The sequence below is a fragment of the Emydura macquarii genome, unplaced genomic scaffold (genome assembly GCF_026122565.2).
Source record: "Emydura macquarii macquarii isolate MOO-44397 ecotype Brisbane River unplaced genomic scaffold, CSIRO-AGI_Emac_v2 contig_302, whole genome shotgun sequence".
Lineage (NCBI taxonomy): Eukaryota > Metazoa > Chordata > Testudines > Chelidae > Emydura > Emydura macquarii.
In genome coordinates, this window is record NW_027130439.1 from 693362 (window position 1) to 708159 (window position 14798).

Below are 14798 nucleotides of genomic sequence, written 5' to 3' on the forward strand. Positions count from 1 at the left end.
TTATTCAAGACTGAACCATTGCAAAAGAAAAGAAAAATGAAATAATAGAAATAAAACAAACACTAGCAACTATAAAAGATTAAAGTCCATATTTAAAGTCCACCAGTGCTAGGTAGGCAACAAGCCAACTCTTCAAGCAGCTCAATGGCCATGCATCTTTTCTGTTGTGTAGAGGAGAATGTTTAATGACAGTGAGCTCTCCTCACCATCCCTCACTCCGTTCAGAATTAATTTCTCTGTTTGTCTAAACAGTTCAGACTGTAAACTCTGCAGGGCAAGGAGTGTGTCATTTAACTTGTTTAATGTGCTTTGTAAACTTCCATGTACATTGGTACCCTGGTATGCAAATAGTTATACATACCTACATACATTGGCTGGAATCTTCTAGAACAAACAATCAAGATGCTCAACCTTCAGTGAGTTCACCTTTTTCCCAGCATGTAGTAAAGTGAGTGATTTAAGACATATATGTAGGCTTGGTAAACAGATGGCACCGTGGTGCAATCAAAAGGATAGGCCGTTGCCTACATCAGGACATTCTTGCTGGAATATTAAACAATATTTCACCGTGATCAAATAATTGCCATTACTTGACTGGTCAATTGACTGGCTTTTGAAGCCTAATTTTAAAAGCAAAATCTAAATTTTGGCGCTAAGTCTAAAGACAGTGCCTCTACTGGTGTGTGGGTGTGTGTGTGATCCTCCCAATATAAATAGATGCGAATGAAAAGTGATTTTGCCTATATTAAAAAATGTCCTGCTGTGTTTGCAACCCAGATGTTTTAGCATTATGCTAATGCATGAGATGAACCTGAAAGTAAAACTTGGTGTAAAGAAGTATTTATCAGAGAGGCAATGTCTCAATAATACAGTATGCTGGGTGTAGCTGGTCTGAATCCATCCTAAAGCTTCCATACACTCAGAGCCTCCGTAGACTCTGACCCACTCTCAGCAGTAGCCGGGATCAGTATAATTTCCATGCAGCTGGCGAGGCAGGAAGCCTCTAATACCACTCCAATTTAGCTGCTAGGGAAAGGGGGTTAAGCAGGGATAATACTGCAACCTAATCCTGAAAGCTGAGAGCGTCACCTGAGCTTCTAACTCCTGCTGCCTTAAGGAGAGTGAGAGCAAGGGCACCTGAAGTTTGCTCGAGATCTGGGACTCGGTGTAATGACAAGACAGAGATTGCTATTCATTAGACCGTTGCTGGGGAATCCTTTTTTTACTTCCAACTGAAATATCCTCCGCTTTTCCTTATGCCAAGAGAGCAATCTTAGAGCCTTTTCACTGATTTTGACTGAGACAGAGCATGCTTGTGGGATATGGTATGCCTTGCATGTAAATAACGATCTCTAAAAGAGGAAAGAAATTAATACAGAAAAGGAAGAGATTTTTGAAAGGCACACACTGCCAGTAATTGAAGAGAAGGAGCTGTCTGCAAAGTCTTGTGGTTTAACTTAGATAGATCTTTGTGTCTATGGGTAGTAAATACCTGAGCTGTAGTGTAATATATATTAAGATCTTTTCAGGGAAAGGCGCATTATGTCATGGTTCTGCAATACTACTAAGCAATATTTAGTTCCGTTCCCTTCTCCCACAACAACAACCCTTTTTTAAATATTCTCTCTAAGCAGTAACTAATTTTTTCTTTACATTTTGAATCATGTGAAAGGGATAGAAAAACTAGGTCCAAGATTCTTTTTAAAATGTTTGAATAATAGATTTTGGGCTCATGTGCATGTTGAACAGCTGCTGTTAATTTGCTGTCTATGATATAGCCACAAGCTGTAAAGAAAGAATAAAAGATTCATATTGCTTAATACTGTATATGCCCCAAAGTATTTTCAGACAGAGCTGATGGCCTGTGGAATTTTGAAAGATTCTTTTTTTGAGACTAGTGGTTCTTCCCAGTAAAGTGACCAGATATTTTGTCTTTGTGATTTTTCCAGCTGTCCCGTTTCCTCCAAGCCACCGGCTCACATCTAAGGAAGTGTTTGATAACGATGGAAAACCCCGTGTGGATATCTTAAAGGCACACCTTATGAAGGAAGGGAGGCTGGAAGAAACTGTTGCTTTGAGAATAGTAACAGAGGGTGCTTCAATTCTCCGTCAGGAAAAAAATTTGCTGGACATAGATGCCCCAGTCACAGGTAAGTGCCAATTTTAAATTGGAACATGAAAGCACATGCATTCAGGTGTATACTACTCCCCTGAGAGTTCCGTGGATATTTCCTAGTCCACTGACTGATCTCAATACTGAACTCTTCACCTCTGAGTCTACTGTGACTGTGGACCTGATCCTATGTTGCTAGGATCCTTAACTCCCACTGATACTACAGGAAGGACCTTTTGCACAGAAAACTCATGTTTCTAAAGTATGGAGAGATCTCTATACTAAAATATAAGATTAAAACTTCGTTCTAAAGCTCCTACAAGATTATAATTGCCTGTTTTAACAGATGATAATTCCATACATTTATAGATGGCTTTCACCACAGTAGCACCATTCAAACTTAGTCAGTCTTGCTCTGAAGGAACAATGGTGCTGTAGTGAAAGGAAATTTCATTATAAGTGTTCAAAGAAATAAAAAATGAGCAAAAAGAAAGAGTTAGAAGATCCTCAGCATATTAGTTGTCTGGAGAATTAATGAATTGTGCTGGTTAAATAACCCATTTTGCCCTTGGCTATCAAACGTTTCCATCCACTCATTAATTCTCAGGAAATGCCTTGTGCCTTGATCTTCCTTCTCTAATAATCACCCACTTCTGTGGCTGCATTCTGTGCATAGGAACGCATTTGCTTGCTCTCGTGCACTCTCCTTTTGTGGTTTTTTAAATCATTTTTTAAAATAATTTTCTTGCAAACTGACAGTTGCTGTTGTGAGAGGTTGATGAGTCTTTGGCAGGAAAATTGATCCATGGCTTAGAGTTATTTGCAGGGCTAAACATTATTTCCCCCTACTATGAATCCTAGACATACAGGCTTTTTTTCCAAGGAGGCTGGAGGATTTCTATGTTCTCTTGATGGTTTTTCTATTTCTGGTAAAGCTGAGTTGGAGTGGAAGGGAGAGTTCCTTTAGTCAAGGAAGCAAGAAGAGCACCGAGACTCATGATCAGCATTGGTGTTGTCCACCAGATAGTCTGTGAACTCAGCAAGTGCCTTAATAGTTTCATCATTTTCAGAAAAACTTCTCCGGAAACCAATAACATGAAGCTGGACATTTCAGCATCAAATATAGCATAATTTATTGAAGTCTGTTTTCTGAAATGTGTCAAAACATGGGACCCTGGGTAAGTCTCTGTATTTCCTTACTTGAGAGGCTATAGGTCAATCGTAATATGTTCTCTTACTCTCCTGGGAGGAAATATGCCTCACGTAGCTCCATAGGGGAACTCTTTGGGTTATTCAGGGGAGTATTACAGTCTGTAGGCTGTCCCTGCAAAAGAAGATAGGGGCTGTGCAGTAGCTTAAACGGTGGAAGACAAGTTCTACAAGGATGCAGCACACTCTCCTGTAATTAGGGGTTTTGGCTGATTAGGGGATGCCACTCTTCCTTTACCACATTTGGGTCTTCCAGAGAGGTTATAGGGTGTGTTGAGAAGTGGTTCTATGAGACATATGCAATCATCCCCTTTTCCATTCACCACTGACTCCGAAACAGACTTTCTTAGGTGCCTTTATCTTGTTTTGTTATTCATTCTGAATAATTTAGCAATGTTTTCTCTCTCATCCTAGATTAATCCATGGAGGCCTCAGTTTACTGTTGTAATTTTAGTCTTGTACTCTCTTGTCTGAGTTTACATCTTTTTTGACCCTCCTTCAATTTCTTCTCTTCTGGCAAGTGGTCTCAGTACTGTTGTATTTCCTCATTTTGGCTAATGACTGTTTACCTGGAAGCTGACATACTGAAGCCTGCTACTGAGGTAATTTAAGAGCTCATATGCTCTGTGAACAAATCCAAACAATAAACTGAAAGCTGAAATAGCAAAACAAATCATTATCAGAAAAATCTAGAAAGGAGAAAAAAGAAAACCCTTGTTATGCCAACTCTATTCAGTAAAAAAAAAAAATGCACAGCAATCTTCAAAAACAGCAGAAGAGCAACAGATTGCATGAAGAAAATACACAGTAGTCAACCATGTGTGGAAGCAGGTAAAATATAAGAAACAACCCCAAAACCCCTCTCCTACGAGAGAAGAGGTTTCCAGAGACCTATTGCAGAGGGGTGGGTGTTGCTGGTTGAGGAAATAAACAAAAAACCACAACCAGTAATCTAAAATAGAGGGGAGAGGAAAGCACACCTTAACATGAAATAAAAAGCTCAGTGAAAACTGTCATATTCAAGATCAACAACAGGAGATTGTTGGCTAAACTCTTCTGACAGGTGATCACTTCTGAAAGATGCATTCCCTTTTTAGGGAAACAACTTAGTTTAGTTCTAGAGAAGACAATCAGTGAAAAGAGAAACAGATTACATCTACCATATTGAGTTTCAGAAAATCATGGATTAATAGAAAAACACTTGGAAGCAGTCATGTGCTTAACAAGTGCGAGAGGGAAAAATCAAAACATCCAGGAGAATATTTGAGAGAGAATTTTTTTGGCAAAATATGTACCCTCAGAAAAAGGATTATACAGTATACTGGGTATGTTTGTATATAAAACCAAATGTGAGATGGTTAGTATTTTTGGTTTTCTTTAAAAGAAAACAAACAAACAAACAAACAAAAAAAACAACTTGCATAACAGAATATGCAATATAAGAACATTATTTTGTGTGTATACATTAATTGATTCTTGTTATGTGTTTGGCTGGAAGCAGCAATGTGATGTCATTTTGCATTTCATTTTTCAGTGATGCATATGGTACTATGAATAATTCAATCTTCCTTAGTACAAAAATGTGAGTGGGTGCAAAAATATTTCACTATTAATAAAATTACTGATCCAAACAGTTAAATGATTTCACTTTGTTATTGATTGTGAATTATTACTATTAGGCTTTGTTAGTGAAATACAATTTTAACTACTTTAGACTGGCAAATTTTAAGGAAAAACTTCTCTTGGAGGACAGAGCCCAATTTCTGTCCTTCATTGAGCAAGGCAGATTAGTAGACAAACGTCCACTGCATCCATTGAAGCTTGTAGGAATAAGACATTTAGAATTTAGAGGAACTGCCACTGGTATAGTTGTGAAGTGCGAGTCTTGGCTTTGCTCTTTGAGGTTCCCCAGGAAGATGGAGAACACAATGGATGACTTCCATTCAATAAGTCAAACTTATTTAAAGAGAAAACTGATGAGTGTATACCGTCATCGAAAGACTTTAGATTGGCTTTCTGCACCCAGAGAATTTACACCCCGGCCCCAAAGAGAAAACACTGCAGGCAACTATAATAAGCCAAGACACCTCCCGCCCCAAACATTCTTCCTGTTGTGCATCTGTGCAAGCAACAGAGTTCAGAGACCTACTATCACAACCTCTACCTATTGCCCACCCACCTGCTAAGGGCTACTTTTGATGCCTCAGTCAAGGACCACCTGCCTTTATTTATGCCAACCACTTCTATTCCCCATCCCAATTTTGGAGACTATCTTTTGCTTTTGCCCACTCTTGGGACGCTATCATGACACCCACGTGGATTCCAGAAATCATCCTCCATGGTTACGCCATTGAATTTCTCTCTCTCCTCCCCTACAAACTCCCTTCCTGGTTTCTCTTCAGGAGCCACTCTCATGGGGAGATTCTTCACCAGGAGGCAGATTCCCTTCTGCAATGAGGGGTAGTAGAATGAGTGCCAAGGGAGGAGAGGGCTCTATTCCCCATCTTTCTTAATCCCCCAAAAATACAAATAGTGGAGACCCGTTTGGTTCCTTCAACAACTAAACATCTTTATTCAAAAGTCAAAATTCAGGATGGTTACACTATTGTCAATAATCCCCTCTCCCCGAGAGAGTATTTGATTCACATCTCTTGACATGAAGGAGGCCTATTTTCATGTAGATATTCATTTATCCCAATGAAAGTTTCTTTGGTTCCTGGTAGGTCAGGATCACTACCAGTTTAGAGTCCTTCCTTTTGGACTAGCAACAGCACCCAGGGTATTCATGAAGATTTCTCTGTCGTGGCAGCCCAAATGAGAGGTCACGGCCCCCAGATCGGGATGTCTGGCTCCTAACAGGTTGCTCCAGCCAAGAAATCTGGTCAGGCGACTTTGTCCCTGCTCCTCCTCCTAGCAGGGCTGGGTATCTGTGTAAACAAAGAAAAGTCCATTTTGGCCACTACACAGACAATAAACTTTATTGGAGCGACTCTGGACTCAACTTCAGGAAAAGCTTTCCTCCCCACAGAAGGATTTCAGTCAAAATGAGCAATTTGATAACACAGGTTACTCACAGACCAAACACTATAGTCAAAGTATGCCTTTATCTCCTAGGCCACGTGGCTTCGTGTACTTACGTGACACTATTTGCCTGACTTCATCTATACTGCCTACGGGACTGGCTCTGGTCCGTCTGCTAACCAGACAATGACCACATGAACACTAGAGTGATTGTTCCCACCAGGGTCATTGCCTCTCTTACCTGGTGGCCGAACCCTTCGATACTTGCACTGCCAGTGCCACCACAGTAATAGATGAATCTCTTCTGGGATAGGTAATTCACCTTTATGACCCACCGGACACCAGACTGCACATCAACCTGCTGCGAACTGAAAACAGTCAGGTCTGAAGGGCTTTTTTCCCTGCTTATATATTGACTCCATAGCTAAATAGTGCAGGACAACATCACCATGGCTTTTTATATAAACAGGTTGGGTGGAACAAGATACCTTCTCCTCTGTCTGCAAACAGCCAGGCTTGGGAATTGGTGCATCAGAAACCAAACAGCTCTCCAAGCCACATACCTACCAGGTATTCAGAATTCTGTAGGGGATGACCTAAGCAGGCACTTTACTGCATGAGTGGGAAATACACAGCTGTGTCCTGAGTGAAATATTCACTTGGTGGGGAGCACCCCAATGGGATCATTCAATGTTCCAAATGAACAGAAAACTTCCCCTGTATTGCTTGAGAGCGGTCATGGGACATGACTCCTAGGATGACGCTCTCCTGTAACCATGGACAAACCAATTCAGATATGCCTTTCTGCCCATCCCCCTGCTACCACAGGTCTTGAGAAAACTGTCATGACCAGACCAGAGTCATTCTCATAGCACCCAACTGGCCCAGACAGTTTTGGTTCTCAGAACTTGTGAGAATGTCCACCTGTCTTTCTATCAGGATCTGCCCCTTCCTGGATCTTCTAACTCAGGAAGAGGGCAAAATCAGACACCCCAATCCAGACTCAGTTCACCTCACAGCCTGTGGATGTGCATCAGATCTAGAAGGTTCATGTTTGGAAGCCATCCAAGCCATTCTTACTCAAAGTAGGAAAGATTCAACTAGGAACTGTTACCTAGCTAAATAAAGATTTATCTCTACCTGGGCACAGCATAATCAGTTTATCTCAGACTCTGCAGATATCCTAGTCAATTCAGATTATTTCCTATCATTGAAGAATTTAGGTCTCAGTTAGCTCATTGTGGATCCATCTCACAGCAGTCAGTGCCTTCCTTCCTCTAGTAGATCGGCATTCTATTTTTACTCACCCAGCACAAGTTAGGGAAACCGGGCTCGCCCACTACTTTGAGTTCCAACCAAGGGACCCTATACACAATATCCATGTACTGCTGTCTCTAGTTTACTGCAGCTATTCCCTGGGCCTTTTCCCCCATAGTCCCTTTTCTTTCACCTGTTACCTTAGGCTTTCTTTTGTCAGGTCCTCTCATTCCCAGGGCCAGTATAACTTTTCCAAAATAATTCCTAGAGCACATCCTTTAGAAAAACATCCCATCTTGACTTTAGAATTGCCAGTGAAGAAGAATCTGCTGCAACCCTTAGTAAATTGTTCCAAGATGTCTCCATAATACTTCGTCTCCAGCCTCTGATGTAAGTGGGGATCTTAAGAGTGGAATTGATCGGGGAACAGGAGTAGGGGGTTGATAAAAACCATTATATTTGCCCTATCTAAATCTCTTCAGTCCTAGTGGAGATAGCTTTAACTGAGGCTCTGTCTAGTACTCAAAGCTTTCTGGAATGCAGGCTCTAGCAGCTTCATATGAAGAGATCGCAGCATCAGATGGGGGAAGCTTGTTGCAAAGTTTTAAATGAAAGAGGAGTGATTGTTTGATCAGCTCTGTTGATCCATTCTGTGGCCAGTCCTTCATGCTAGTCTCCTTCACCAGTCTCCAGCCCTGATTCTGCAACTCCCGTATTTACATACATCTTTTAAAAAAAATGCTTAACTTTAGATTAAGCTGGCTTAAACGTAATTTCTTTACAGCAATGTGACTACTTAAAAAAAGCAAAGAAATTCTAACTTAGGGCACAATTCACACCCAAGAAAAGACCATCTACTACCATCTTGATACTCAACCACCCCAATATACTGTTACTCTCCTCGAACAAACCTGCGTTTGGTTGAGTACACAGTGGAGCGCTTAGTAATAGTGGAATCTAGGTGCCACTGCAATACAAAAAATAAATATTGTCCTAGTCAATGTGCATATCAAAGAGAAGTGTCACTTCCACGACAACTGACTATCTTAACTCTGATGTCCTCATTTGTTACTTATCCATGTGTCTGGGGTTTTTTCACCTTCCTCTGTAGCATGTGACATGGCTCACTTGCATCTTGGCACGGCTTCTCTGTATCTTAAACTCTTTAAACCATGATTTGAGGACTTCAGTAACTCAGTCATAGGTTAGAGGTTTATTGCAGGAGTGGGTGGGTGAATTTCTGTGGCCTGCACTGTGCTGGAGGTCAAACTAGATGATCATATTGGTCCCTTCTGACCTTAGAGTCTGAGTCTATGAATATGCATATAAAAGAAGGTGTCTGTAGGGCTGTGACTATTGTGGACTTGATTTGACTTTCACTTAGTGGAGTAGCTCCTTTACTGCAGTGGAATAACATCTGACTTAAACTGGCGTGAGAGGAGAATCATACCATCACTTTGAAATAATTGTCATTAAGAAACGTAATGTTGAAAGTAGTAGTGCTGGTGGTGAGGTTGTGTACTGAAGTGTGATTTTAAGTTCTTTGTCACCCTCAATACTTACATCAATGTAATCTAATTGAAACTGAGTCTACATTTACACTACAGGATAGTGGTGTGAATCCCCTGCTTGCTTGCACATATTTGTGATTATAAATAGTAGTGTAGCCCTGGTAGTGGCAGCAGAGGCACAGCTTAGCTGTGCCAAGTACATACCAATGGGATTCAGGCAGGTTTGCACTCAGCATTGCTAAGCCATGCCACCTCTGCCACTAGTGCAACTATGCTACTTGCGGTGAGAGCTAGCGTGAACGTGTGTATGTAAGCATGGAGAAGCACACCCCTAGCTCTTGGACCAGACATAGTCTGAATATGATAGAAATAATATTCACACCTTAGTTTGATTAAGTATCATGATAATGTTGCCTTAATTCATTATTTCCTTGTTGTTAAGGGTTTGTGCTGCCATAAGAAAATGCACTTGTCATCTTAACTCTAAATTGGGGAGGGTGCGTGCGTGCGCGAATTCAAAACCCAAAGTGGCATTCAAAAATCTTTTCTGCTTATGGAATCACAAACACTGAAAATGGGAAAAGCCCTCTTCTGCTGCCAGCACAGGATTATTCTTCACTATTTTGGGCTTTCTAGTCTCAAATGGCTTTTATTGAGGCTCCTAGCAGTTCCTTTGGGGGATTATTCCATGGGCTAATAGACACCACTGTGTCTAATTGTTTCCTGATGTTGCACCTCTTTGTTTCCCTATTGCTCAATTTAATTCCATGGCTAGCATACAAATAATTGATATCAACAGGCTGCAGATGCTATATGAGGTTAGTAATTTGACAAAATCAAGAATTGCTAAACTGATCAATGCTGAGGCAAGTTGTTTAAAGAATTCATGCACACATTACAGTAAAAGCCAATAAAATTACATCAAAATGTAGCACACACTAAAATGATGCATTGCAGGGAACCAAACAAAGCAAGCTCTTTCTCTCTGCTTTTTTTAATTTGAAGCAGGTATTGACTAATATAGAACCATAAGATGGAAATTAAACAGCATTGTTTGCTAGGGACCTCCGAGCAGTGCATAATCTATTCATTTTAGTGAGGCGGCAGTAGTGACTCCATAGTTTTAAGTCAGAATTAACTTTTTAGTTAAAGCAGGATTAAAACTTCTCTTTCGCACTTCAGTAATAGAATATATACTCCTGCTGTACTACAGCTATTGTTGAATGTCCAGAATGCTTTAGTAGATAAAATACTTACTAATGTCCAGGAAACAAGATCCAATTCCAGAATTTAGTTGTGAATATGTGCTGATTTTTTTCACAATAATTACATATCCACAGTCTCAAACAATTTCAGTCATTTCAGCATTAGAATCAAATCTGACAACCTGCTACAACTGAAACTTAAAAATTAACCCAAAGAAAAACTATTCCCTTTATTTTCCATAGCATAGCTTATTCTCATCAGGGCTTATCTGCATTGGAAAGTTTTAACAGTTATACCTGTATAACTTGCCATATCGACACTTATTCCAGTATAAAAATGTCATCTCTCCAGTTTAGCATAAACCCCTTCTAAGGTGACATAAGTTAAAACCAAAAAAGGCCCCCTTGTACTGGAGAGAGCCTGTCTACACAGGGATTTATACTGGCAAAACTATATCAGCTTAAATTCACACCTTAGCTTATGTTGGGTAACTTTCCTGGATAGACAAGCCCCAAGAGAAGCTGATGGATCTGTCACAGTCCAACCCGTTCACTTCCAGCATACAACCCCCTGTGGTGCGTGTTTCCCTAAAATCACTCTCAAATGCACAACTTTAACTCTGCCCTCAGCGTGATAAATGTTACCAATAGACCAATTTTTTTTTACTTGGGAAATATCTTGTTTCTTACCTTTTAAACAACAGAAGTCAGAGTTAAAGTTATACATTTGACTCTGATTTTACAGCTATGTAAATAATAAGTAATTTCCAGAGTGTGTGTATATATAATTAAATGGTTGGAGGAAGGAGGGGAGAGGGAGTGAGTGACTAGCATCACATTGCATCTACTCTGCTTACACCTCTTGTGGTACCTAATGATGTTGCATTGATTACAGCTACCTGCTCATTTCTACATAGTGAATTCTCTGGTCTTTTAAAGAGTAACTGGCAATTCAATAGAGTATATGAAGATATAAGGGTCTGTCACAATATGTCAACACACCAACATAAGAGTACACCTAGCACATCTCAATATATATAGCACAGTCTCTAACCAATTTTCTAATCACTCCTTATTAATTCAGTATTCTCTTTCCCTCTAAATAAAATTATTGATGACAGTCTTATGAGAAAATATAGAAAACTTTGAAATTAATTACTGTTAATGACTCAACAGGTGAAGTAAACTAGGCTGAATATACTATACAAAAATATTTGGATAGCTGATCAAGGTTGCTGCTGCTTCTACTATTTTTTCGTGCATTATTGAAATGTTATATATGGCCATTGAATCATTTGTGGCTGTTTAAAGATTGTGGCTTCCAAAGGCAGGTGAAGATGGAAAACAGCATGGGTTTAATTTTTTTTTGTCCATCCCTTCCACAAACACTTCTGTCACTTCCAGATATGGATTGAAATGCATCTGTCTGGATCCTCAGTAGAACAAAGTGATTTGTGTTTCTCAGCTTAATTGAGCCTGCTTCAGATATTAGCTTCTTCAGCATCTGACGTTCTGGCAAAGCTGATGTTTTCTAAGAGCAGCTGTTTGAATCAGTCAGAATTCAAAGCAGTAGATGCTGCGGCATGTATTCTTTACGACTGCATTACTTGTTACTCCTTACAGATAGTCCATTTCCTTTGGAGCGAAAATCCATGTAGTTTATATAAAATAAAGTGCAGTCTAAGAACTGGATCTTTGTGTCACCCAGCCTTAGGATAGCTCCCCTTGCTGTACACTCACCCGACGCTGTGTTTGGGTCCCACCCCGCTGGACCCATGTGCTCTTTTAGCTTCCTTTTGTCACTGAGGTTTTACAGGCTGTCGTATACTTAGTCTGAGTATGCTGCAGCACAATCTCTTTGCTTGGCCTCTCAGGCACAGGTTAGGTTGGGCATAACTTTACAGAAATGGGACCCTGCAACCCAGCTGCTCTAAGCAAAGGAAAGCTTCGGGCTCTTTTATGTTTGTCTACATCTGCTTCCTTGCATGTCTCAGTTTCTTAAACATGTATTTAAAACCATTTGTTTGTACAGTGTATGCTGAGGCTCCAATTCTAATCAGCGCTGTCTTGATGCTATTACAATACGAATATGTAATACTGACTCACTTATGCCTTTTTATTGATTCTAGTCATCCAGTGACTTAAGTTCTTGATTCAGAAAAAATCTTGCACGCATGTTAACATCTATCCTTATTCAGAGTACCATTTAACTTTAAGCGTGTAGGATTTAAACACATAAGTGCTGTCCTGAGTTAAGGATGCTTTCTTGAACCAGGGCCTAAATAACTGATGAAGACTGGTGAAACTGGTGACTGGAAAGACTGGTGAGACTCTCAAAGCAGGCTGTGAACAATTGGTGGGCTCCTTTTTTTTTAAGGTCAAACCACAATTGGTTCATGATGGGTACAGGATAGAATTCAGGAAGAACACCACTCTTCAAAACACAATGCTGGTTGGTTCAAATCAATGACCCAAATAAAATATAATCTCAAGGGCTGAAGCTGCTTTTGTTGTATTTTCTGATTTAAGCTGGAGAAAAGAAATGGGTTTCCACATTGCCTGGTTTCTCATTGGGTGGAAAGGGCAGAGAGTAAGAAGCAGTTGATTAGCTGGGCAGGGATCCCCTGTCACAATCAGGTTAGGAATAATTCTCATTTCCATAAGAATTCTAAAAAATGGCACCTTCTGGGAAGTTTGAGATAAAGCTAATAAAGTAAAGACTTTCACATTTTTTAGTAAAAATATTAGCTGTATTTAACAGACTTAGTGGGAATTTTATTGTCTCTTCAACTGTGTGGTAAATTTTGAAGTAAAGGGGTTGCTATAACAATTGAATTGGAAAATTAGCTACACAATATGGGATGTAGTTCACTCCCCTCCCACTTCCTCCCCTTATCCTTTCATCTATAGAAATAGTATAATGCCAGGCAGTCTTCACATTTTCTCTGCAGTTTTCCAGTGTCCTTGAAGATGTTTGGGAAAGTACAAGATTTAATTGCTTCTGTTTTGAGACAAATAAAGAAAGAGATTACTGTTCTTTTTTTGTAATGCAAGTTTGTTGAATTTAAAATACTGAAACAGTGTTGTGAAATTGGTAATAACAGTTAAATTAAGTGAGTAGTTATGCAAGAAATCTCCCAGTTCAGTGTATGTTCCAGTAGGATCACTTGCATATTTGTAAATAACAATATCAGCTGAGATGAAATCATCAAAGTGTAGTGAAACATAGATATGCTTAGTTTTAAGAGGTGAAGTGAATCCCCTATCAGCATTATTGTCCTCCATAGAAGTACATGTTGGAAGAAATTCTTTTCAGAAGCTATATTGGTACAGGAAACACAGGTTCTCTTTATGCACTTTGTTTTACTTCCATCTCCTGAAATGTTGAACTGATGAATGAGGGACACTTTTTCTAGCATGCCCATGACCTCAAAGCTTAATTGGCTATCAATTTGAGTTTGCAGGTGGCCCTCTGAATGTCAGCACAGGTGAGCTGAGGTTAATACACCTAACTGAAAGCACTCGTGTGCTGATCCACTCTGAAAGTAATTTCTTTGAAGTAAAATATTTCCATGAATGCACGGGGGAAGATGAACACTAATGCTGAGACAAATAGTGGCATTCCATGTATAAACTGGGTGTTATTGTAGCTGTGCTGCCAGGGCCCTGGAGATTTAAGACAAGCCAACTTGTAACACATTTTTTTCTTTAAATTTTATTATGATATATTACATGGTATGTAAATTTATGGTGTATAAATAGTTTTATATATATTTTTGATATATGTATATTTCGTATATATTTTTGGGTGTGGGTGTGTGTGTGTGTGTGTGTGTGTGTGTGTATATGGTATATAAATGTTCTATGGGGTAAAACATGGTATATAAATTTATGGTATATAAATATGACCAATTACACTTTATATGTTTGGAGAATAATCTGCTCTGGCCAAGTAATAGAATGTCTCACTTATGTGAGACCTAAAATATGCTGGGGGTTTTTTAGTATATAAAGAAATACACTGAAATGTCTTTGAAAGATTAATCTTACACAATTTTAACTCTGTTTTTGAGTCATTCTGTATCAAATAAGCCAAAATGCCTGCTGCAGCTTGACACATAATATAGGTTTAATCAGATGGTCAAATTTCAGGTGTGAACTTTGCTCAAGAAGTTTTATTGTTTTACTAAAATATGTCTTGTGAAAATAATGCAATATGGTTCAACAGTCCACTTGTAGAAATTAGAAAATAACCTGGAATGAAGAGGACTATGCGAGACTACTATAAAGTGGAACATAAGTTATTAGTTTTGGGTCCTTTTTAGCTTGTCTGTGATCATAAATGCTTCTCTGGTTTCCTTCTATTCATTCTGGGTATTTTTTTTTATACTGTTGATTTCCTCTTAACTGTCTCATTTTAAGTAGCCAGCATCCTTAGTAATCTCCTGTCCCGGTTCAAATGCAGCCTCTGTAATCTTATCT

General features: G+C 39.4%; 1 protein-coding gene across 3 annotated transcripts in view; it reads left to right on the top strand.

Annotated features, from left to right (window-relative positions):
* PPP3CA (protein phosphatase 3 catalytic subunit alpha) overlaps positions 1–14798 on the top strand; it is a 282859-nt gene that overhangs the window by 115070 nt on the left and 152991 nt on the right. For all 3 annotated transcript variants that reach the window (XM_067553595.1, XM_067553578.1, XM_067553587.1), the window contains exon 2: positions 1950–2150. In XM_067553595.1, coding sequence (XP_067409696.1) covers positions 1950–2150 — 201 coding nt within the window. The remainder of the gene's footprint in view (positions 1–1949; positions 2151–14798) is intronic.